At 44.4% G+C, this 27,411-nt stretch overlaps 1 protein-coding gene across 1 annotated transcript in view; it reads left to right on the plus strand.

The window, feature by feature from the left end:
* CGREF1 (cell growth regulator with EF-hand domain 1) overlaps positions 1-27,211 on the plus strand; it is a 28,732-nt gene extending 1,521 nt beyond the window's left edge. The window contains exons 2-6 of the mRNA XM_075200995.1: positions 1,973-2,057; positions 6,962-7,024; positions 20,065-20,135; positions 24,147-24,271; positions 26,440-27,211. Coding sequence (XP_075057096.1) covers positions 1,981-2,057; positions 6,962-7,024; positions 20,065-20,135; positions 24,147-24,271; positions 26,440-26,814 — 711 coding nt within the window. The 5' untranslated portion in view covers positions 1,973-1,980 and the 3' untranslated portion in view covers positions 26,815-27,211. The remainder of the gene's footprint in view (positions 1-1,972; positions 2,058-6,961; positions 7,025-20,064; positions 20,136-24,146; positions 24,272-26,439) is intronic.
* Positions 27,212-27,411: the final 200 nt, after the last annotated feature.

Raw genomic sequence — 27,411 nt, forward strand, 5'->3', positions numbered from 1 at the left:
GACACTACACCTCCAACATGACCTGACCACTGGACATGATCATAATACAATTATATTATACTCTATACAGACATAGGACACTACACCCCCAACATGACCTGACCACAGGACATGATCATAATACAATTCTATTACACTGTATACAGACATAGGACACTACACCCCCAACATGACCTGACCACTGGACATGATCATAATACAATTCCATTACACTATATACAGACATAGGCACTACACCCCCACCATGACCTGACCACTGGACATGATCATAATACAATTCTATTACACTACACCCCCAACATGACCTGACCACTATACATGATCATAATACAATTCTATTACACTATATACAGACATAGGACACTACACCTCCAACATGACCTGACCACTGGACATGATCATAATACAATTCTATTACACTCTATACATAGGACACTACACCCCCAACATGACCTGACCACTGGACATGATCATAATACAATTCTATTACACTCTATACAGACATAGGACACTACACCCCCAACATGACCTGACCACTGGACATGATCATAATACAATTCTATTACACTGTATACAGACATAGGACACTACACCTCCAACATGACCTGATCACTGTATATGATCATAATACAATTCTATTACACTCTATACAGACATAGGACACTACACCCCCAACATGACCTGACCACTGGACATGATCATAATACAATTCTATTACATTGTATACAGACATAGGACACTACACCCCCAACATGACCTGACCACTGGACATGATCATAATACAATTATATTACACTATATACAGACATAGGACACTACACCTCCAACATGACCTGACCACTGGACATGTCCATAATACAATTCTATTACACTATATACAGACATAGGACACTACACCTCCAACATGACCTGACCACTGGACATGATCATAATACAATTCTATTACACTGTATACAGACATAGGACACTACACCCCCAACATGACCTGACCACAGGACATGATCATAATACAATTCTATTACACTGTATACAGACATAGGACACTACACCCTCAACATGACCTGACCACTGGACATGATCATAATACAATTCTATTACACTCTATACAGACATAGGACACTACACCCCCAACATGACCTGACCACTGGACATGATCATAATACAATTCTATTACACATATGTTCGGTACAGAGCTGTGTTATTTAGTTGCAGTATATAAATATACAATTATAATTGTCCTCTTGTGTTTGCCCTGGGTGGGACATGGTTGATTAACTTAACATTTACTCTGTGGGAGTTTCTGGCAATTATAGAACACTATAGTCATACAGGAAATGTTGCAGTTTTTGAACTGTTTGGAGCAGGAATGTAATAAGTTATTTTGTGACAATATTTTATAATACATATGGGGCCCTGAAGATTCCATCACAGTTCCTTTCCCATATCAGCAGAATTAATCTCTTGATTTGTCGGGGGTCACACAGCTTGTTGACCTGTTAGTGCCTCTTGATTTGTAGGAAGGACACCTAGCGCTTTTCCTGGGCGTATAGGTTTGTGCAGAGGGCCACATTGGTTGAGGGTTCACTGGGGAGCTGGACAGAGTGTTTTCCTACTTAAGTGCAGAGCTGGTAATCCGTGCGCCCGTCTTATGGAGTCGTGCAGATACCAGGTCTCATCTTGCGGGCGATGACTGTGGGCTGGGGAGCAGTATAATGGGGATATCTCTGAGGAAGACACTTCTGATGGGTTCTCTCAGACTTTGACTGGTTTTTCCTATTTTTATTTATATTTTATTTATCCCTTTATTATAGCTGTTATAATTACACATCAGCAATAAAAGAGAGAAAGATAATATTTTCTTGTCACATTTAGCAATACAGTAAAATGTAGTAAATGAGTAAATGTATTGTGTATATTTCTCAGCAACACAACGTAATACTCACCCGATGGTGATCTACCTGTTGTCTTACAGAGTCCAGAATGAGCGCTCTCATCCTGCTGCATCTGCTGCCCCTGCTGGTCAGCCCTGGTCTAGCAGCCCCCAGGACAGGCAGTAGGTAAGTCACCAGTACAATAAGGATAATATCACTACTATCTGAGGATTTGGGGGCTTTAGATTGTAAGCTCTAGAAACCAGTCTTGCCCATACGGTCTCGTTATTGAACTTGTTGTACCACAGATGTCAGCTGATGCCTCATCTCTGTGACCTAGGAAGCCATGGCAGAAAACATTTTGGGGTAGAGATTCACTAAGGTTCCCTAACATTTTATATTCCAAATCACAGGGGGTGACGGATGGAGATTTTTTTGAATCTTTTGGCATTTAATGATGTATATGTTTCATTTTGCGCCTTGTGACAATGACAGTACCAATGAAGAACCAATGAGATTTTAGCGTGTCTCCTTGAAACGTGTCTCCCTGTAACGCACCTCCCTATAACGTATGTCCCTGTAACACGTGTTCCAGTAAAACATGTCCCAGTAATGCGTCTGTAACGGGACCGTGCCACACTGTCAAGATAACATCTCCAACGGGACCGTCAACTGACAGGGTCACATGGACTGTCATCCCAGGACCTGTTCTTAAATTTCGCCCGGCGGATACGGGAAGTGCTTATTGCGAACACATGGGGGAGTAAGAAGGAAGGAGCCGGAACTGAGAGACAGCTAAAAGCCCTGACACTTACCGAAAGTGTTGAAGAGGTTAATTTCAAGAAGGGCTGGGTGCTATCTAAGATCTGGAGGTGGGGAAAGCCAAGGATTACCCATTGTCTTCCACAGGACTGGCCCAGACATTATGGCAGGGACACAGCAGCGGAGACACTGTGGAAGGCTGACTCATCTCCACTCCCACTTGCCAGGTTCTGGGTAAATTAGTGTGCACACAAGAGTGCGGAGACTGATAACCAGAGCCCCATCACGCTGGTAGAGAGTTGACTAACTTGCGAGGAACAGCAAGGTACCAGGACTCCCTGAATCTCCTGTTGACAGACTCTTTTGCCTGTGGAACTGTTGCATGGCTAAGGTGGTTGGGGAACTTTGCTGGGACTCCTATTGACACTGGTGATCCGCTGACCTATTGTTTAAAGTGTGCAGTCTTATGCTCTATTGTGTTACTGTAGAAAAAGTAAAGATAGCATTGCATCTTTCGTTCTCCTGCTTGCCTGTGTGATTCTTGAACCTAAGAGGGCACGGTAACCTAGTGAACTTCGGTTCTAAAAAACAGTATCCTCACATTTGGTGGCAGAAGTGGGATCAGAAAGTCCCAATGTTCGGTAGAGCTCAGGGACTCGGATTCTGTTACGGTCAGGCTCTGCAAGGACGAGAGGCAGCAGAGGGTCAGCACCAGTATTGATAAAGGACTCATAGGGGATCGCTGAGAGGGAGAAAATGTAACATAGTGCAAAATAACATTGCCTACAGGGATTTTGCAAGAGGTATGATATCACCTATGAAGACTCTGAAATGTGGGAGATGCTGAAGGCCAATTAATAGAGTTGGAATGAGCCCACCTGGAAGAGATGGAAGAGTCTGGTGATGAGTCTGGTGATGGCAACCCCAGTCACTACACCAGGAGTGTACGCCACCCTAGCAGTGCTACAGGATTGGCTGTGAGGGCTGGGGAAGGAGCGACCTTACAGGAAATACAAGAATCATACAGGCAGCGCTGGGGGTCTCAATCTGAGCGGTGGCAGTCATATTAATGACCACCACATTACCGACAAGAATTTATCCGACAAAATAAATTTGATTGTTATAATACCTAAGAAAGTAAAATAATGACATAGAAGAAAAGAGACAGTTTAGATTTTATTTTACTTCCTTAGGCATTATAACAAACGGATTTGTTTTGTAGGTTTCTCCGATGTCGGTATTACCGTCACCGGAGAATGATACCCAACCCAATCTGAGTGCCCCGGGGACCGCATGTGATGAGCCATGAGGAGACCCTTTGATGGCCCCAACTGGGATATAGTGGGGTCCCAACCTTTCATGAAACTATTAAAGTAATTCTATCATTTTCAAATAAGCATTGCATAGGCGATTGTATTGTGTTTCTAACGCACAAAGTGATTTATTTTAGCAGATGTAAATAGTCAACAATTCAATACATTATTATATTATGATACAGGTCAGTACAGCCAATACCAAAAGTTGCATACATACCGCGCTCTTATCGCATGCGCTCGCTGCGCTAACCACAGGCACCCCTGGACAGTGATTCACCTTCAAATACTGTGATCAGTGAAGACTGAGAGAGTGGTGGGGGTGCAGCTATGATTATATATGCAGTCAGTGTTATAGAGTGAACAATAGAGATGACGTAGCTTGCTTCTATAGGTCCAGACAAGGGTGGTTCCAGGGTAAACAGGTCATAGGCTGATTCAATATAAGGAATCCAAAGGTGGGGGTCGTCTCTCCAGGGGATGTGCTCCAGTTACAATGAATTCATTAGCATTTCACATTCTGATATCACTCTGGCTATTTATTCCCTAACATCAATAACTAGAGCAATGGTTCCCAAACTTTTTCAGTTCGCGGCACCCTTAGAGTCTCCAAATTTTTTCAAGGCACCCCTCCAAAATAATTATTGAGCAGTCCTGTTTTAGAAGTAGTTGGGTCAAAAAATTATAATAAGTATTTAGGTCAGGACTGAAATACTTATTTAGTTGCAAAAATACCCCCTCTGCATCCAGACACTCTGCCCACTCTGCATGCAGACACACTGCCCCCTCCGTATCCAGACACACTGCCCCCTCTGTATCCAGACACACTGCCCTCTCTCACACTGCCCCGTCACCCTGTCCCCCCTACTCTGCCCTCTCTCACGATGTCCCCCTCCTCTGCCCTCTCTCACGATGTCCCCCCTCCAGAGGAGGCTGCTGGTCCCGGCGCCTGACGGATTGGTAAGTTTATATGTTCTTTGTTTTTTTTTATGTCTGGCCCGCGGCATCCCAGTGACAGCGCCGCGGCGCACAGTTTGGGAACCGCCGAACTAGAGTATGCAATATGCGATCTCTTCGGCGATGGAATCGGACAGCTGCTGATGAATAGGGGATTAGTATGATATCAGACATGAAACATTTCCCATAACCTGAACCTTAGATAACACTAAAGTGTACATATAATCATAATATATAAACTAATAAACCAAATACTGTCTGCTCATAAATTACTGTGTAATGGATCCAATATGAATATGAATTACATAAATAACTAAATGTTGTCATGCGAGTGTGTGCGTGAGTATTTTACTGTGCGATCGCCGTATGCCACGTGTAGCGTGTATACTGAGTGCAATCGGCCAATAAAACAATATTAACCAATATACTTTCGTTCATCCAATTATACGACTTCGACAAAACCAAGACGGAAATTGATCTGCAGGTCTTTGGGTACCTGATGAGTGTCTATGGGGTCAAGAAGGAGATATGGTCAAGATACTTGGGGCGAGTCTGACTGGAAAAGTGCTGGATGCCTACCAGGTGCTAGGATTGTGGGGACTATGAGTCCGTGCAGAAAGCACTGTTGGCCAAATTCACGGTGACTGCGGAGATTTACAGACACAAATTTCATACCCTGAAAAAAGTGGGTCACAATCGCACGCAGAGCTTGCCAGCCAGCTAAAGAGGGCGTGCAGCAAGTGGATGGAGGGCAAGTGGGTCACCTGAAGAGGTAATGTCCGGAGGGCAATTTCCTGGTGCCTGACCAGTGCCAGTGGCTACCAAATGGACATGGAAGCTGCACCACTCCATCCTGATATGCCAGGGGCAGAGGATGGGTTCTACGTGGTAAATTTGGTTTGGGGGAGGGAAAAGAACAGCCCTAGCAACATGCGGGTCACCTCCAAGATGTTTGGGTGGGAAACTGCAAGGTGCAAGGGTTGAGAATTTCGGGAGCTTCCCTTACGCTGGTGGAACCAGATGTGATCCTCAGGTCCCAACTTATTGATGGACAGCATGTCAGGATTGCCACTGTGGGGGACCAGTGAATCAATACACCGGTGACCCGACTGGTGACTGGAGTGCGGACATGGGCATGTAAGGGGGAGGGGGGGTTTGACGGGACTGCTTGCAAAGGTGATTTTGGACAATAATTTGGGCCAAGGACTCATCACCCATTTTGTCCAAATGGTGACCCACTGTCAAAGTCACTATGATGAACAGATCCTTGAGGCCTGTCTGGCTAGGCGCTACTCAGCCCAGAGGTGTGAAGTCTAAGGAGGCAGAGGTTTTCGCCAGGGATCCCTACAAGGATGTATGGACTTTGCAGCCTCTGCCCCGCAGGTTGTGGTCCTCTAAATGAGTGCCAGGCGAGACCAGTAAAAAGAACCCAGAGGCTGAGAATAGGTTATGATCCAACTGAGACAGGAGAAGACCTGGTAAGATAGTCTCCATAAGGTATGGAAACCACTGAGGACAACAGCAGAGTAGCTGGAGTCAAGGAGCTATAGACTACGGCTGATATGGAGACCACTGTGGATAGCTGCAGAGTTGCTGGAGCCAGGGAGTGATAGACTTTGTATAGGTGACCTTATCCCTGATAACACTATTCACACTAATGCACCCTCACAACTATCCCAATCTCCACTCTGAGCTGTTCCTCTTGTTTCAGCTGTGTCCTCTTCCACTTACAATGTAAGCTCTCTAATGAGTAGGGTCCTTCATACCCTCTGTTTTCATGTCTGTGTTTATATTGTCTGCCTTGTATGTCCCTGTTTTATGTATGTCCCTGTTTTATGTATGTCCTTGTCTTCCCTACTGTATTGCACTGTGGAGCGCTGTGGCGCCTTACAAATCTACGATAATAACAGTAATAAGTGACCCCCCCCACGATATAGATGATACACTTAGTCCCACATTACTACCTAACACTACTCATACTTCTACCACATGCTGCAAGCTTCACTAACTCTATTTTGATGTCTTCCAGTTGTAATTCTCTGGTTATTTTTTTGTCAGGTCAGAGCCATCAGAAGGTGGCCGTATCCTAAATCCATTCGCCCTAGGAGCTGACAATCTGAGGTAAGGTCCCTGGTAAAGTTCAATTGGATAAGTGGATATATTACCTAATTGTAACTGACTGAAGATATTGCTGCCTCTGAGTCAGACACATAAGACGTATCCAGCTGTACATAGTTATATGCGTCGGGCGCACCTACACCCAGAGACACCCAGCCAGGTCTTGCGTACAAGAAAGGTTTGTTTACATTACATTTGATGGCAAAAGAGATCACACACATCAGTAAGTCACACACACGTCAGTCAGTCAGTCTGTTATATATGCATTGCTGTCTGTGAGGAAACCACCCTTAGCTGGGACGTGGTTACCTTCTGTGGGATTCATCTCACTCATTACAGTAATAGGGGATTGTGACCAGATGGGATTACTTCTCCACCCAGACTGATGGGGAAGCGGAGAAAGGATGTTCTTCCTACACAGGTTATCTGGGTTTATTTCTTACCGTCAGTAACCGACTGTTACTGACCAATCCTACTGGTGTCACCTCCCACCAGACACTTTCCAACCTGTGAATGCCAACTGCGCAATAGTTGTAGGAGAATGCGGCTGCCACCACCAGGCTCCTTCACTGACACTTGGGACCGCTTACTTCTGGGGTAGCTGGTATAGCTGCTGCAGCGCCTCTTTGTTGTGACTTAACTAGTACCTCCTGATCTCTTACTATGGATCAGGACTGCTGGGTAGTGGGCAGAGTGTTGACACAGAGATGCTGGGTTCAACACAGGACAGCCAGCGAATAGATTAGAGTGTAAGCTCTTATCTGTTGGTCACAGTATTCATCAGGCAATAGGTGTCAGCAGAATCTTCAAGCAGTGATGTTTATTGCTCAAGGGGTCCTTACAAGGACAGTTACACACCAGTTGGAGGTACTAGTGATCATCCAGAAGTACAGCCCCTTGATCCTAACTGTCACCACAAAGTCTGAGATATTACATTCAATGTTCACCATCAGGATGTAATATGTCTAAACTTGTATTTAGCGCAACTTAAGCTCAACACAATTTATATCAATTTGTGATTTCCTAAATTACTTGCTGTTAGGTTTCCTATCTCTCTAAAACACAGGATGAAAGTCTAACGACCCCCTCCTGTGCATTCAGGCTAAAAGAGGTCTTGGTCACTCACAAATGAAAAGGCCCAATTAGCATGGGATCTCCTCTCTTCCCTTCATACAAACACACATTTTCTCCAACATATCCCTACTGATGAGAAATCAATACATTTCTAATACAAAACTCAGTACATTTGCAATGATATACATTGGTGCATTGCATCACTAATCGAAATACATTTATACAATTAGTTATTTATAAGTCATCCAACCACAGGTCATAATTTTTTAGCCCTGCTACCCTCATCACAAACTCCCTTATGTCTAAAAAGTCTGGGAGTTATTATCCAGTAGAAAGGGACAAATGTATTTTAGATATCAGTTTATGTTCAAAATGTCCCTTTATTATAGTACAAGTGTACATGAGTACGCATTTTGATTTATTTTAAAAAAAACCACACACTCCAATGTATGGAATGATTTTTTTTTTTATATATATTTAAACAAACATAAAAAAGTACAAAAATTTTCTATCTGCTGAACATTTTCTGGAATAGTTTTTTTTTCATCAAATGGGGGACTAGCAACTGGGTGAGAGGAGGCTGGAAACTGGGTGAGGGGGCTGGAAACTGGGTGAGGGGGGCTGGGAACTGGGTGAGGGGGCTGGAAACTGGGTGAGGGGGCTGGAAACTGGGTGAGGGGGGCTGGGAACTGGGTGAGGGGGCTGGAAACTGGGTGAGGGGGCTGGAAACTGGGTGAGGGGGCTAGAAACTGGGTGAGGGGGCTGGAAACTGGGTGAGGGGGCTGGGAACTGGGTGAGGGGGCTGGAAACTGGGTGAGGGGGCTGCCAATATGGCTGTCTTCTTGATCTGTATATAAAAGAGGAAAAAATTAGGTTAACAAACGTAGGTGATTTTGACAACATATATGACTTCTATGGGTGTCCTTTGTACAGACATCTGCCGGGCTCAGCAGGGGTCTGACTTGTTACATAACTTGTCTGGAAAGGTTCATGTTATGCTAAACACAGTAGTAACCAGAGGACTAGTTTTGGAGGCACATGCAGATATATATCTGTTGGGTGGACGGGGTGTAGAGTTGATGACAACAAACACTTATTAGGCTCATGTCAGACACCTGTGGAAGGGCAGACGTTGCCTAGGTCTAGGGTAAATTACGTGTGTGAAATGAAGGCATTCTGATGACTACACTTTAATACTGGGCCTCCAATCCCCAACATTATTACATGAAGATACTTACGTTCTTCAACAGCCTCCTCCACCCTCACCCCACTTCTTCACCGCAGTAGGTGTAACCGGCGGAGCGCAGTCAGGTGGTCTATTGGAATAAATATGACATATTAGCTGATTTATAAGTGTTATTTCTGTCTCACACTTACATAGAAACTCCCAGATAATGTTAGGTTGCAATGTGAAATATCCAGTACCGCACATAGATTCCTCAACACCACTTACAGATGGACTTGAGTTGGACGGTTTATATGAATTACCCAGTGAATCTGAAACTTCATTATTACATAGCAGGAATGAATTCTATTACCAGCCATATTGTATAGTAAGCAGGTGGTGGAAGGCTGGGTAGCATTGATACTGGATGCCATCCAACCCTAATAGAACCTCTTTCCCCCAGAGGTACATTGTAAAGAATAATACATTTCACAAAAGTACATGTTTTTGTTTGACCAAAATACCCCCTCCCTCCAACATTAGTGGGCTTATTGGTAAATTTGTAATACACAGAACAAATCCTTGCTACTTCTGCTGCAACATAGTCATCCTCGTGCAGGATTATTTCCTTTAAAAATGATATATCAAAAATCCAAATGATGCATAGTTAACGGTCCACCCATCATGTGTGCTGGTTGATACAGTAATGTAGGAGGAACTGGTGGAGGAGGCCCATGATTTGGAGGACTTAGGGGTCATTCGGCAGAAGGCGTGTCTTCAATTCTAGCACAACCTTCACCAATCACACGCACAACTTCAAAATACTACCCAGGAGATCAGCACTACCCTCATCTGTATTGAGCACAAGTTGGACACGTCCATCACCACAATGATCACAGACATCCGGAATATCCTTTCCTGTCTCACTGATCTGGTATCCCAATATGTTACTTCCAACCTTCCTAGCCAAATGTCCCAAGTTTCCTCTCTTTCCCCATTAGCACAATACCTCACTCCTGTCCATCATCCATAACTTACCCACACAAGACTCTCTGCAACATCATCAAGCACCATTTTCCCCTGGTTATAATCCCAACTTTTGCAATGCTGTCCCACAACCCTCTCCAACCCAAATGCATTTTGTTTGTCCCAAACCAATTTTTGCAACAACATAGCCTCTTATTTTCAAATCACGTCAGCCCGACACCCTACCCCCATCTGCTTACCCTCTTCCCCCTCTGCCTACCTCCCAGTCACTTCTGCCCATCCACTATCTCTCATTGAGTGGCAGATGGATGAATTGGCTGAGCTGCGACAGGAACACCCTCAGCACAACCTTCAGTACACGACTGAAGGTGGCCTGGGGCATCCCTGGCGCGGCCCCACACAGTGGTCTGGAAGGACCCAGTGGTGCAAAAGTGCAATACCGCCAACAGTTTGGTCAATGTCGGTATTGCTGTTGGGATATTGCGCGTTGGCTTTAGGTCACTCTGTATAATGTGCAGGGTGTCCATGATGACGAGGCAGGAGCCGATAGCGAAGGACCACCACAGCATTTACACCCCAAAGAGGCTGACACGTGGCCTGAAGACACTCTCCCTGGGCCCATGACGGTGGACTATTTGCTGGTTATGGAGTTGTTGACATCAGTTGTTGGCACGTTACAGTGATCCTGGGACCTAATTGAATATGCCCCATAGACTAACAATGACCTCTTCAGAACAAGGTCTGAAGACATTTCTGCATGTGCTAGAGCAGTGATGGATAACCTTTTCAGCTTGGTGTGTCGAAAATCGGAAAAAAGTGTTGCCTTCCTTGGGTTGCGTGTCACTTCAAGAAATGTCCATAATTTGGTGATATTTGCAGCCCTAATAAAGAAAGAGTTACATTTTTAATATATTTGTAATATTTATTAGTTCAAAAAGCAAAAAAGAATAATGACTTACCTTAGTGACTTTTCTGTTGCTGAATTGCACTTGATAAATCTTCAATTGCAGGTTTGTATTTTGTGCACTTCAGGGCCAAGCAAGCGCTGCTAACTTCATCTGTCAGTCTGTTTCTTTTATTTGTTTTAATATTAATTAATGCTGAGAGTAAAGTCTCACAAAAGTATGTTGAGGGAAAAATTGTGAGTAAAGCCATTGCTAGATTTTTCAGGGTGCTAAATGTGTCTGGTAATCTGTTCCAAGCACTCCAAATTTCCTGTTCGTGGGGCAGTCTTCTTCATTCTCCAAACGATTTCTTTCCAGATTCTCAAGTCTGGACCTCAAATCCACAAACACTTGAATCCAGATGCGGTCTTGAAATTCAGCAAGTTGCATCTCCAAATCATCAATTTGCATCCATTCGAAAATATTTAATTCTAAAGTACTGTAGACTACTAAATCCGGACATTTTATTATTTTGATGGTCTGTTCCAGGCTTCTAAATTGATTAAATCTTTCACCGAACTGGTCAAGTAGCGAGTCCACAATATGCTGGTACTTCATGTGCATGAGCTCTATTTCATTTTGTACAGTTGTGCTGTCGTTCTCAAAATACTTTTTTACTCGAGGAAAATATTTATAAGTTTTACTTTCGCTTAAAGATTTTAAGTTTACTTTGAAAGGCTTTTATGTATCCAAACATAACATCAATACTTTTGCCAAAACCTTGTAATTGTAAGTTTAGCTCATTCATATGAACAGAGATATCTGTGAAAAACATCAATGTGTTGACCCACTTATGATCATTGAGCTGAGGAAAGTTTGCAAGATCCTTATTCTCAAGAAAATCCTTCATTTCTGAAAAGCACTCCACAAATCGCTCAAGTACTTTCCCTCGGCTCAGCCACCTCACATTACTGAACATCAACAGTCCACTGTAGGTTGAATCAACTTCCTGTAAAAGTGCAGTAAATTCTCGCTTGTGAAGGGGTCGAGCAGCTATGAAATTCACTATTTTTGTTACAACTGACATTAAATCATTTAATTCTGTGAATCCTGCCTTGGCACACAACACCTCCTGATGGATAATACAATGAAAAGGCACAAGTGGACGTCCAATAGCTTCCATAAACAACTTCACAAATCCTACACTTTTTCCCACCATATTGGGTGCCCCATCTGTCGTCACTGACACAACTTTACACATATCAATGCTTAGGTCACGGAATGTTTGTATAACAACCTTACATATTTCCTTCCCTGATGTACTTATTGGCACTGATTCTAACTTTATCAACTCTTCTCTCATTGTGAGACCATCTGAATATCTAGCAATAATGGCCAAACGAGCATTTGATGTGACATCAGTAGTTTCATCAAGAGAAATTGAAAAATATTTACAATTATCTAAGTCTCCTTTTAATTGATGCTGTATGTTTGTGTTCAATCTCATTATTCTGTCTTTGATGACATTTCTACTGATTGGTAACTCAGAAATTCGGTTAATAATAGCATCTTTATTTTGCATATCGTGAAATAAAATTGGTGCACACCTTAGAAGAGTTTCTTTAATAAATTCTCCTTCGCTGAGGGCTTTTCCATGCTGAGCTATGGAGTGAGCAACACATAAACTTGCTGATGTTAAATTTGTAGAGCCTCTTACAAATTTAAGGAGGGAATTTGATTGGCTCTTATAGAGGTGTAACTGCCTAGAAATGTATTCCTTCCTATCATCCAGACTTTTTTCCAAGAGCTGGCGATGATTAGTTTCAAAATGTCTATTTATGTTCCACATTCTGCTTACTACTGTCTCATTACATAGTATGCACAATGATCTGTTTCTTCTGTCTATAATGCCATACATCTCTGTCCATATGTCTCAAAAGGGTCTGCTACTGCTACTGCTACTGCTACTACCACTGCTACCGCTACTGCTACTACCACTGCTTCTGCTACTGCTACTGCTACTGCTACTACCACTGCTTCTGCTACTGCTACTGCTACTACCACTGCTACTGCTACTATCACTGCTACTGCTACTGCTACTACCACTGCTTCTGCTACTGCTACTGCTACTACCACTGCTACTGCTACTACCACTGCTACTGCTACTGCTGCTACTACCACTGCTACTGCTACTGCTACTACCACTGCTACTGCTACTACCACTGCTACTGTTACTGCTACTACCACTGCTACTGCTACTGCTACTACCACTGCTTCTGCTACTGCTACTGCTACTACCACTGCTTCTGCTACTGCTACTGCTACTACCACTGCTACTGCTACTACCACTGCTACTGCTACTGCTACTACCACTGCTACTGCTGCTACTACTACTACTGCTACTACCACTGCTACTGCTACTACCACTGCTACTGCTACTGCTGCTACTACTACTGCTACTACCACTGCTACTGCTACTACCACTGCTACTACCACTGCTACTGCTACTGCTACTACCACTGCTACTGCTACTGCTGCTACTACTACTGCTACTACCACTGCTACTGCTACTGCTACTACCACTGCTACTGCTACTGCTGCTACTACTACTGCTACTACCACTGCTACTGCTACTGCTACTACCACTGCTACTGCTACTACCACTGCTACTGCTACTGCTGCTACTACTACTGCTACTACCACTGCTACTGCTACTGCTACTACCACTGCTACTGCTACTACCACTGCTACTGCTACTACCACTGCTGCTACTACTACTGCTACTGCTACTACCACTGCTGCTACTACTACTGCTACTACCACTGCTACTGCTACTACCACTGCTACTGCTACTGCTATTACCACTGCTACTACCACTGCAACTGCTGCTGCTACTGCTACTACCACTGCTACTGCTACTACTACTGCTACTACCACTGCTACTGCTTTTGCTACTACCACTGCTACTACCACTGCTACTGCTACTACCACGGCTACTACCACTGCTACTGCCACTGCTACTGCTACTACCACTGCTACTGCTACTATCACTGCTACTACCACTGCTACTGCTACTGCTACTACTACTGCTACTACCACTGCTACTGCTACTGCTGCTACTACCACTGCTACTGCTACTACTACTGCTACTACCACTGCTACTACTGCTACTACCACTGCTACTGCTACTGCTACTACCACTGCTACTGCTACTACCACTGCTACTGCTACTGCTACTACCACTGCTACTGCTACTACCACTGCTACTGCTACTGCTACTGCTACTGCTACTACCACTGCTACTGCTACTGCTACTACCACTGCTACTGCTACTACCACTGGTACTGCTACTACCACTGCTACTGCTACTGCTGCTACTACTACTGCTACTACCACTGCTACTGCTACTACCACTGCTACTACCACTGCTACTGCTACTGCTACTACCACTGCTACTGCTACTGCTGCTACTACTACTGCTACTACCACTGCTACTGCTACTGCTACTACCACTGCTACTGCTACTGCTGCTACTACTACTGCTACTACCACTGCTACTGCTACTGCTACTACCACTGCTACTGCTACTACCACTGCTACTGCTACTGCTGCTACTACTACTGCTACTACCACTGCTACTGCTACTGCTACTACCACTGCTACTGCTACTACCACTGCTACTGCTACTACCACTGCTGCTACTACTACTGCTACTACCACTGCTACTGCTACTGCTACTACCACTGCTGCTACTACTACTGCTACTACCACTGCTACTGCTACTACCACTGCTACTGCTACTGCTATTACCACTGCTACTACCACTGCAACTGCTGCTGCTACTGCTACTACCACTGCTACTGCTACTACTACTGCTACTACCACTGCTACTGCTTTTGCTACTACCACTGCTACTGCTACTACCACGGCTACTACCACTGCTACTGCCACTGCTACTGCTACTACCACTGCTACTGCTACTATCACTGCTACTACCACTGCTACTGCTACTGCTACTACTACTGCTACTACCACTGCTACTGCTACTGCTGCTACTACCACTGCTACTGCTACTGCTACTACTACTGCTACTACCACTGCTACTACTGCTACTACCACTGCTACTGCTACTGCTACTACCACTGCTACTGCTACTACCACTGCTACTGCTACTACCACTGCTACTGCTACTACTACTGCTACTACCACTGCTACTGCTACTGCTACTGCTACTACCACTGCTACTGCTACTGCTACTACCACTGCTACTGCTACTACTACTGCTACTGCTACTGCTACTGCTACTACTACTGCTACTGCTACTACCACTCTCTTTATTACTCTCTTTCATTCAATCTTGCTTTTTTTTATGTTTTGGATTCTCCATGTCAGGGCTGCAACAATACATAAATGAAAATCAGGGCATTTTCTATAAAAGGTTAATTCATAAATTAACTTATATTATTTTATACCAGGAGTCAGTCCAACAACACTGTTACAGAGGTAATTAAAAACCTATTGACCACTTTATTACCTCTGTAACGGTGTTGTTGGACAGACTCCTGTACAAAATCATGTAAAGCACTACACTATGTACCCCTTCTGTAACTAGCAGTAGGCAGGCGCGTACCTGCAGCACTGTTGGCAGAACTCAGGAAGTCTGTGGAGCAGGAACTAGACAGGGCTTGGAACAGTAGAAGAGGCTCCAGATGACAGGACAGGAAAAACACAGCCTCCAAAGAAGAAGAACCCTGGAGAAAGATAAAAGTCAAGATGATGGCTGTTAAAAGGGACTATTCCACTCCCTCTTACTTAACCACACATCTAAACATAAGAAAAACAGCCCTGTGGCTAGTAAAGTGTATAAAAATGTATATAATTGATAATATCTATAAAAATATATGTATATATAAAAAAAATCTTAACTAATAATAGTAAAATTCATTTCATTACCCACCTTTGGCCATTTTCATTTCCCCCTCCGACAGCGATTGCCCCCACCCCCGCAGCCATTTTTCCTTACTTCACCCTGCAGATATTTGCATTACCCCCTCCTACAGTCATTGTCCCCCCTGCAGGTATTTCTTCCCCCCACAGCCAGTTTTAGTTGTCCTCCCACAGGTATTTCCTCGTCTCTCCTACAGCCGTTGCCCAGTATGTTTTAGTAATATTTTAGTCATTGAACCAACGTCCGTCCCGTCCCCCGCGCAGGTATTTCCTTACCTGCTATTTGCTCGCCGCCTCGGGAAGACAGACCGCGCAGCCTACTACGCGGATGCGCGTGACGTCATCACGTCACATCGGAAGCGCCGGGAGCGCTGGGAGGGAGGGGAAGCGACAGTCACAGCTGAGAGTCGGGAGCCCGGGAGCCGGAAGCATCGGGTGCAGGTGGAAGTCAGGAGCTGCCAATCTAGCACATCCAAAATCCCAACTGCCTCAGTGTGTCACCAGTGACACGCGTGTCATAGGTTAGCCATCACGGTGCTAGAGTATACATCACACGTATGTGCACGGAAATGGTCTTCATTGTGTATTCCTCATGAGTGTTGCCCCTTTCACATCCACTTTCACTTCTGAAGTCATACACTGTAGAAAGTGCCCTTTGCGCTCATAGGCACACGGAACAAGACTGCGTTCACGTATGTTTCTGTTCTGCGCATATGCTCAAAATCGGCATATATGTGCCTTGATGAATGAGGCCCATTGTATCTGCAGCGTTACACAATCTGATTACGAGATACATTTTGATACAAATACATTTATATTGATACATCTTAATACATTTTCCAATGCTATTTCAGCCAGTATAGTCCTGTGGAGACGCATTGCACATAATCTGGAAGTTCTAATTACCTCCTAGATTACCTGTTGACCTAGATCACTAATTTGGGCTGCCAGCTGCTATATTAACAGTCACTCAGACATTGTTCTGATTACTAACAGCCCAGATCTTTCCCACATCTCATAACAATGGATATTTGAGACAAATGGTAATTACCTTAGCTAACTCAACTTTCAATCCTGTCATGCAATATGGTTTCTGCTGTCCTGCTATACCATATGGCAACAGTCTTTATATTTCTAACACATACAATATTGTAGGTAATAGCAAGGGCAGAATGTACCTAATAATGTGAAATAAAATACACATAATACACTGATGCTCTGGTGTATATACTTAGACTGGGCCAAGGATTAAAAAGTACAATAAACTGTGAGAAACGGGTAGTAAATAAGAAGTCCTCAGTCCAGTGGGACCCTGTTTTGTCACATTGTTTTACTTCTCTCCCCCTGATCCCTTTCCTAGTACCGATGCATCTTTTGCTCATTTGGTAGTCCATACACTCCCCTTTTATCTTTCCTCTCCCTACTCCCTTAGTGTTTTGCCATGTCTCCTTACTCTGGTCTAATACCCATCCTCACCTCCTGCCCTCATCTCCATCCCAGATCCAGCCCACCCCCAAGCACCAGCAACCCTGCCAATGTCATCCAATTTTGGGTCACCTCCTACCTCACCAACCGCTCCTTCTCTGTTTTTACCTCTGGTTCCTCCTCCCCCATCCTTCCTTCCCATAGGAGTCTCACAGGGTTCTGTTCTTGGCCCTCTGCTTTTTTTATCTGTACACCTCCTACCTGGGTTAACTCTTCAGTTTCTTCGGCCTCCAGTACCACCTCTATTTCGACGACACTCAACTCTACATCACATCTCCTGATCTCTCCTCTCCCCCCTTCTATTGGGTCTCCTCCTGGATGTCATTACCCTTTCTCAAATTTAACATGTCCAAAACTGAACCCATTGTTCAAGAGTCTCCTCCCCTCCTAAACCTCTCTATCATTGTTGACAACACCACTATTTCCTCTGTTCCCTAAGTCCACTGCCTGGATATCATTCTTGACACCTCCCTCACCTTCGCCCCTCACATTCAGTCTTTTGTCTAATCCTGTTGCTTCCAGATCCGCAACATCACTCGTATCAGACCCATCCTCACCCAGAATGCTACCAAGACATTTATCCCCTCACTGATCATTTCTCATCTAGACTACTGTAACCTTCTCCTTACTGGCCTCCCCCACTCCCATCTCGCTCATATTCAATCTATACTTAATGCTGCAGCTAGACTTACCTTCCACTCTCGCTGCTTCACATCTGCCTCCCCTCTCTGTCAAATCTTACACTGGCTCCTCTTCCCTCACCCTCGCGTACAAGGCGCTCTCAACTCCACTGCTACCTACATCTCCAACCTCATTTCCATACATACTCCCTTCTGCCCTCTTCTATCGGCCAATGACTGTCGCCTTCCCCATCTCTCCTCTGGTAACCACATTTCACTCCCGAAACTAAGATTTCTCCTGTGCTGCCCTCCACCACTGGACGTTCTTCATTGTTCTATTAGAGTATACCCTAGCCTGTATGACTTCAAACGGTCATTGAAAACTCACCTGTTTAGAAAAGCCTACCAGTCCTCCACTTAACCATCTCACCATGTAGTATGCCTCACACACTTTCATCCTCCATCTCTCACTCTCTTGCTTCTAGTCCTCAGATCCCCTTACATTGGCTCATCCCCATGTGTCAAATGTTTGTCTGCCCCTTTCCCTTTAGATTGTAAGCTCTCGCGAGCAGGGCCCTCATGCCTCCTGTTCTCATTACCTATAACTTCTGCTCACCAGCAACACTGCGCCCCTCCTCCTTGGACACTCTGACCATTGACTCCACTCCTCCATTGTATTTGCACCTCTTTCAGTGGTTCTAAACCTGTTAGTTGCACCCATGCTAATAGGCACAGGTTCAGACTGCTGAATATACTACTTGCACTCCAGTATCTGTGCTGTGAGTTGTAGTGTTATTTGTTTGCTGTCTTGTAGTTTTCCCTCTGCACGGTGCTGCAGACCCCATGTGGTGCCCTATAAATAAAGGTTAATAATAAAAATAATCCACTATAATGTTTGATTAAAATTGAAAATCCCCTCTACAATGCAGGATATCTTCTGTCTCATGTACGAATGAAAATAGCAAAAGATTCATTCTAAAATATTGTAAAAAAATCATAATATATGCACGAGCGATGAAGAAGCCACCTATCAGCTTCAAGGCATTCAGCCAATCAGAATCATCATCATCCCTGTGTATTTGTACCAGAGTGCAGGCACCCACCATCGGTACAACTCTTGCCAAGCGGGTCTGCCTCAGTTTATTACATAAACACGCTCATACTGTACCCGGTCTGTGTGCACGCCCCTTCTCTCCTCTGTCCCAATTCTGCAAGAGTATGAAGGTGCAAGGACCAAATGTGTATACAGGTGTAGCCACGTGCCTTTATTGTGGGGCCACGTGCCTTATTGTGGGGCCACGTGCCTTATTGTGGGGCCACGTGCCTTTATTGTGGGGCCACGTGCCTTATTGTGGGGCCACGTGCCTTTATTGTGGGGCCACGTGCCTTTATTGTGGGGCCACATGCCTTTATTGTGGGGCCACGTGCCTTTATTGTGGGGCCACGTGCCTTTATTGTGGGGCCACGTGCCTTTATTGTGGGGCCACGTGCCTTTATTGTGGGGCCACGTGCCTTTATTGTGGGGCCACGTGCCTTTATTGTGGGGCCACGTGCCTTATTGTGGGGCCACGTGCCTTTATTGTGGGCATGGCCAGGACAAATGTTCATATTTTATGTTAAGCAAATAGGTGCAACGCCCAACTCAACATGAGCTGAATTGTGTACCTGTAATTTCAGCTAAGACGCTGGATAAGATGACCTGACATTGCTCAAGTGTTTTTCATTTAGATTCATTTACTTATTAATTAAATCATAAATTACAACCAAACCATTATTAAGAGCAAATTTATATATAATCTTATGTTGATGAAAATGTGATTGTAGTAAACCACTCTTTAGTTACAATGGTAAGTTCCATAATATTGTCTTTCTTCTCTCCAGCCTCCTACAAGGATACTTGAAAGACAAGGATCCTCTGGAAGAAAATGCTGCAGACATGAAGCGAGAGAAGGGTCAGCCACTTTACTACCTCACGTCACAAGCCGCCATGCTGGCTTTCTGCATCTCTTCTGTCTCTTTCTTGTTTACTGCTGCCCGGCATATCCTGGCTAGATGCCTAACTGTCAGGACGCTTCTTCCGTTTCCTCTAGCGGACGTTTGAATGGCTTCAATTATACTTGTGGGGGGAGCTCCATGATTGGCCTATAATACTTTAAATGACAGGGAGTGTTTTGCCTCAGTGCTGGTTATAATGGTATGGCTCCTAATAACAGATAAATTCTTACAACCAGACCGTAAGAGGCCTTCACCTATAGTAAGCCGCCTTTCCAGTAGTGAGCAATATTATCACAGGTATTTGGATGTCCCCAGGACTTGAGTTCAAGGTAATAAGAATTTTTCATGGACTCCAGATAGCGAAGGTAAATGGAGACTCGTTGAGCTGGCAAACTGAAAGGAAACACCAGATGATAGACAAGAGATAACCAAAGGGAATGCAAATGATTGAGACGGACAGTATTCTAGGATAAATGGTGACAAGCCGAAGTCTGGGCAGGTAGGGAGCAAGAGAAGTCCAGAAAACAAGAAATAGGGTAAAAACAAGCAGCCGACAAAAAGAATAACCAGGAACTAGGCAGAAAGTCTGGTAATCCAACAATATAGAGTCAGCAACAGTGGGCAAACGAGGTACAGACACAATGCTAATACAGACAGAGAGGCTAAGCACTCCCTGCCATATAAAGTGCAGATTCATACCTCCATAGGGATAGCTGAGGTGAGTCACATGTCTGCTAGAGCAGACAGAAGAAGCATCCTCATAGCTTGGCTACCAGCTGGGACATGGTTCTCCTCTCCGTTCCTCATCACTAGGACATCTCACAGGTTAGATTCCTCTCTACCTTCCTCAATACTATGAATCCTCACAGGATGGGTTCACTGCATACTTCAACATCGCTAAGAAATATCTTAGGTTGGGTTCACCTCTCCCATCCTCTTCACAGAGTTTAGTATGACCAAAGGGACTTACCTTGTCATCCGGTCTCTGGCAGGGGTCCTGGTTTGAGGGACCTTACAGAGATTATCTGAGTTCCTTTCTCACTGTCTTTAACCAACTGTTACTGACCATTCGTACTGTTATCACTTTGCCACCAGACACTTTCCGACTGCGGATGCCAACTGCGCAATAGTTGTAGAAGGACAGTGCTGCCACCACCAGGCTTCTTCACAGGCACCTGAAACTGCTTACTTCTGGGGTAGCTTGTATAGCTACTGTAACGTCTCTTTGCTGTGGGCTGGCTGGTACCTCCTGACCTTTTACTATGTATCAAGACTGCTGGGTAGCAGGCAGATTGTTGTCACAGAGAAACTTAGTTCAATGCAGGACAGCCTTGGAACATATTGGAGTACAAGCTCTTATATGTTGGTCACAGGATACAGCAAACAATAGGCGTCAGGCAGATTCGTGAAGCAGTTATGTTTTGTTGTTCAAGAATCCTTATAAGGACCATTACACACTAGTTAGAGATACTAGTGATCATCCAGAAGTAGTGATGGTATATATCAGATACAATACAAAATACAGATGTTTTTATACAGTTTCTGACACACATGTTGGCAGGTATACTATCAGGATGGGCTGTCTTCCCCCTTCCTCAATACTGGGAATCCTCACAGGTTGGGTTCTCCTCTCCCTAACTCATCACTTGGAATCTTCAGAAACTGGGTCCTCCTTTCCCATCCTCATCACAAGAAATCCTCGCTGTTTGGGTTCTGCTCTAACTTCCTCACTACTAGATTCCTTACAGGATGGGTTCTCCTCTCCCTTTATCAATAATACTAATCCTAACAGATTGGAATCTCCTCTCCCTTCCTCATCTCTAGGAGTCCTCACATGTTGTGTTCACCTCTATCTTACTCAATACTGGGAATGCTCACAGGATGTGTTCTCCTCTATCTTCCTCATTACTAGGAATCCTCACATGTCGGGTTCTCCTCCCCCTTCTCATTACTATGAATCCTCACTGAATGGGTTCTCCTCCCCCTTCCTCATTACTAGGAATCCTCACAGGATGGGTTCTCCTCCCCCTTCCTCATTTCTAGGAATCCTCACAGGATGGGTTCTCCTCCCCCTTCCTCATTACTAGGAATCCTCACAGGATGGGTTCTCCTCCCCCTTCCTCATCTCTAGGAATCCTCACAGGATGTGTTCTCCTCTATCTTCCTCATTACTAGGAATCCTCACATGTCGGGTTCTCCTCCCCCTTCTCATTACTATGAATCCTCACTGAATGGGTTCTCCTCCCCCTTCCTCATTACTAGGAATCCTCACAGGATGGGTTCTCCTCCCCCTTCCTCATTACTAGGAATCCTCACAGGATGGGTTCTCCTCCCCCTTCCTCATCTCTAGGAATCCTCACAGGATGGCTTCTCCGTCCCCTTCCTCATCTCTAGGAATCCTCACAGGATGGGTTCTCCTTCCCCTTCCTCATTACAAGGAATACTCACTGGATGGGTTCTCCTTCCCCTTCCTCATTACAAGGAATACTCACTGGATGGGTTCTCCTCCCCCTTCCTCATCTCTAGGAATCCTCACAGGATGGATTCTCCTCCCCCTTCCTCATCTCTAGGAATCCTCACAGGATGGGTTCTCCTTCCCCTTCCACATTACAAGGAATACTCACTGGATGGGTTCTCCTCCCCCTTCCTCATCTCTAGGAATCCTCACAGGATGGGTTCTCCTTCCCCTTCCTCATTACAAGGAATACTCACTGGATGGGTTCTCCTTCCCCTTCCTCATTACAAGGAATACTCACTGGATGGGTTCTCCTCCCCCTTCCTCATTACAAGGAATACTCACTGGATGGGTTCTCCTCCCCCTTCCTCATCTCTAGGAATGCTCACAGGATGACTTCTCCACCCCCTTCCTCATCTCTAGGAATCCACACATGTCGTGTTCTCCTACCCCTTCCTCATTACTAGGAATCCTAAGACTTTGGGATTTTTTTTCAGTGCTCCTCTATTTACAATCCACACAGATCATACTGGTATTTTACTTATAAGAATATATGAAAAAAATGTTATAACATCGGGATTTCCATATTTTTCAATTGCTCCTTAAAACTCCCCCGTTTAATCCTGTTGCGCAGCTTATGTGCACATATAGTATGCAAAGCTAGGACAATGCTTATCGGGGTTCATTTAGAGTTAGATGTGCTCAGAATGTTCATGGGAAAACACGTGCTTATGGGTCAAGCTGTGGAATAGTGTCATCTGCGCCAGGCGTAGGAAGTGTGTTTACTCCGCACAATAGCGTAGAGATTGAATAGAGAAGAGGCAATGGCTGTCTTACTAGTACAAGATAAATTCTTATTGCCCTATTTGTATACAATATAATATTGTAACAACGTGCTGTATATGCATGAGAGACTATTGTCTGTACAGTTTTTAATAAATAATCTACCTTTAAAATGTAATTAAATACAAAGTAAAATAAGTTAAACATAAGTTTTCTCCTTTAAAAATCTAAAGTAAATCTTCATTTCTGTAGTAATCCAATTGGAAATGACAAATAAGTAATGTGAATAGATGGTCACTTGACTAATAAATTAGATACTCTCAGCTGGAGGAGTCTATATACAATTAGCCAATCCGGAGTGACTAGATCGTGCTGCTGATCATCATTATTACATCTCGTTGCACCAAAGCCTCCACATCCTACAAGAGATGTCCCCTGACAGGTGTATATACAATTACATCCAGGTCTAAGCGACACACCCTGACTGTACAGACAACAGTATACAAAGACTACACACAGACGTATGTGTACACATGCCTCTTGCACATGTTCAGTATGGAAATGAGTTTCGTATTTCCAAGTCTGAATGAGCCCCGACATACAAATCTTCTTACTTTCTAATCCGGAGTCGTCACATTGAGTCTGGAGTCATCCTGTTTAATTAGGAAAATTGTTTTACATGTAATAATTTATCTAACGTTTGCATTTTGTTGTATATTTTTCCTTTCAGTCATCTTACACCTCTTTGTGCTCTACGACTTTGACAAGAACGGACTTCTTGATGGTCTGGAACTCATGCGGCTGCTAAGTGGGATTCTGACAAAAAGTTTACAGGAGGAACCAGCTCAAAAATCGGTAATTGTCATCTGAATTCCTTATTCGCAGCCAGTTACTGGTAACTGTATTGTATTGAATGTATGGAAGTGGCTTTTGTTAAAAATGGCGACTATGACAAAAAAGGTAAATTAGAAAAGTGTGACGTGCAAAGCGATGATGGTAGTTTGATCTTAGATGCACATGGAGGGCATTCCTTACTGACTGCAGGATTGGACGATCACTCTGGGGCCTCTGGGATCTTGCCATTTACAAAGTTTTGTTGGACAAAATTGTTTCAAGATTATTTTGCATTCCCTGTTTTATGGGGGCGGCAGAACATTTTCGTCCCATGAATTTTTCAAGTACAAAGGAAGTTTATTGTAATTGTAGTAATGTGTACACTTGTGGTATCGGTAATTGTAGTAATGTGTACACTGGTGGTATCGGTAATTGTAGTTATGGGTACACTGGTGGTATCGGTAAATGTAGTAATGGGTACTCAAGAGGTGTCGGGTATTGTAGTACTGGGTACTGAGGAGGTGTCGGGTATTGTAGTACTGGGTACTCAGGAGGTGTCGGGTATTGTAGTAATGGGTACTCAGGAGGTGTCGGGTATTGTAGTAATGGGTACTCAGGAGGTGTCGGGTATTGTAGTAATGGGTACTCAGGAGGTGTCGGGTATTGAAGTACTGGGTACTCAGGAGGTGTCGGGTATTGTAGTACTTGGTACGCAGGAGGTGTCGGGTATTGTAGTACTGGGTACTCAGGAGGTGTCGGGTATTGTAGTAATGGGTACTCAGGAGGTGTCGGGTATTGTAGTACTGGGTACTCAGGAGGTGTCGGGTATTGTAGTACTGGGTACTCAGGAGGTGTCGGGTATTGTAGTAATGGGTACTCAGGAGGTGTCGGGTATTGTAGTACTGGGTACTGAGGAGGTGTCGGGTATTGTAGTACTGGGTACTCAGGAGGTGTCGGGTATTGTAGTAATGGGTACTCAGGAGGTGTCGGGTATTGTAGTAATGGGTACTCAGGAGGTGTCGGGTATTGTAGTAATGGGTACTCAGGAGGTGTCGGGTATTGAAGTACTGGGTACTCAGGAGGTGTCGGGTATTGTAGTACTTGGTACGCAGGAGGTGTCGGGTATTGTAGTACTGGGTACTCAGGAGGTGTCGGGTATTGTAGTAATGGGTACTCAGGAGGTGTCGGGTATTGTAGTACTGGGTACTCAGGAGGTGTCGGGTATTGTAGTACTGGGTACTCAGGAGGTGTCGGGTATTGTAGTAATGGGTACTCAGGAGGTGTCGGGTATTGTAGTACTGGGTACTCAGGAGGTGTCGGTTATTGTAGTACTGGGTACTCAGGAGGTGTCAGTAATCAGTATTTGCAGGCTCACCTCCTAGGCAGGGTTTGGCGTGTACAATGATAATACACACAGACATGTATCAGAGATCAGCATTGCTGCCTCACAGGCTGAGGTCATGAGTTCAGTTATCAACCAGACCCTCTCTGTGTGAAGTTTGTATGTTCTCCCTGTGTTTGTGTGGGTTTCATCCGGGTGCTCTGGTTTCCTCCCCCACTCCAAAAACATACATGGTGAGTTTATCAAGCAGTGATCAGGGGATTTAGGGGTTTCATATTGCCAGAGACTTGAACTTGATGCCAATCCCAAACATTAATAAGTTTCCCCCATGGTAGGTTAATTGACTGCTTACAAGACGGCCCCTCGTGTGCATGTTAGAGAATTCAGACTCTGTGGGGGGTATTCAATTGACGGCGGGATCGCCGAAAATCCCGCGCTGCGAGCTGAAATCCAGCGAGTAAATTACCGTATTAACGGTAATATTTTTAGAGCGCAGGATTTTCGGCGATCCCGCCGTCAATTGAATACCCCCCTAAGATCCAATGGATTCATCACTCACTGGAGTGCCCTTATTCAAAATAATGCAGTAGCCCCTACCTGGGCTGAGACCAGATGCTAATTAACACACAATTTCCTGTCTCAGTTGTACACAAAGATGCCGTTGGTGTCCTTACCTCACTGTTCAGAACCTTAATATACTTTTTAGATTTACAATACATACACTGGGCTCACTGCACCCAAAGAGAAATACGTTTATACAAGAAATCACCTAAAATCCATTTTATGGGTAGTCACATACTTCAGCCAGTTTGTGGAATGATTTACCAAACCTTGTGTTTCTTTTTAGGTGGTCTCTTTGGTAGATGAAGTCTTAGACAAACAAGACCTGAACCTTGATGGGCTTCTCAGTGTCCAGGAACTTGTGACCCCTCCAGTTTATACAGAGGAGGACACACTGTCTGTCCATGTGGCTATACCTCCTCCAGCAGCCCACACAGACCTACCAGTGGCTTTGGACAATGATCCAAATAAAGAGATCATTACGGAAGTAGAAACAAGTGACCAGCCAGCAGAAGATGTTCTCCTGAACCAAATACAAATAAATGACCCAGCTTCTCATCCCGCAGAAGGAATAGTCATCCAGGATGAACCTGAAGATGTGTCTGAAGAGAAAGTCATTGAAGTAGAAGGTGTGCTGGTCCCAGAAGAAGAAGAGGAATAAAAGCACCAACTCGGCTGCAGCTGATAATGAGATGCAGGTCTCCATGTACTGCGCAGTTACACCATGAAGGAGTCATTGTTAGTGGCCAACCATGATGTTGGTGGAGCTGACTCTTGGTTAATGAGCTGACACTCGTCTTTATAGGAAGAACTTGCAGCATTAACCTGACTTATTATTGGATATATTCCCATGATGGAGATACTAAAGTTATCAGACTCTCCCTATTGTATCTGTCTGATTCTGTACAATGAGGAGACAATGACCACTTGTATATAAATGCAGGACGCTGGAGAAGTTGTCCTGATCCGCTGACCTGGACATTAGATATTACATAGTTCATGTATTGTGTACTATGTGCAGGGGGTTGTACAATAAAGAGGAACACGTCCTGAAGGTATTTTATTTCTGTGTTTGCACTTTTCTGATACAACAAACCTCCTGGTTACAGAAGCTGTACTGTGAAACTCAGTAAGTACTTACCTTAGTAGTGTCAATAGGGGTTGGGTTAACTCTTTCACTGACATCTATTTAGCTCTTAAATCGATGACTCTCCCACATCTAGAATGCCATTGAAATAAATCTACTTTGATAGGCATC

This window comes from Mixophyes fleayi, chromosome 3, assembly GCF_038048845.1.
Source record: "Mixophyes fleayi isolate aMixFle1 chromosome 3, aMixFle1.hap1, whole genome shotgun sequence".
Lineage (NCBI taxonomy): Eukaryota > Metazoa > Chordata > Amphibia > Anura > Limnodynastidae > Mixophyes > Mixophyes fleayi.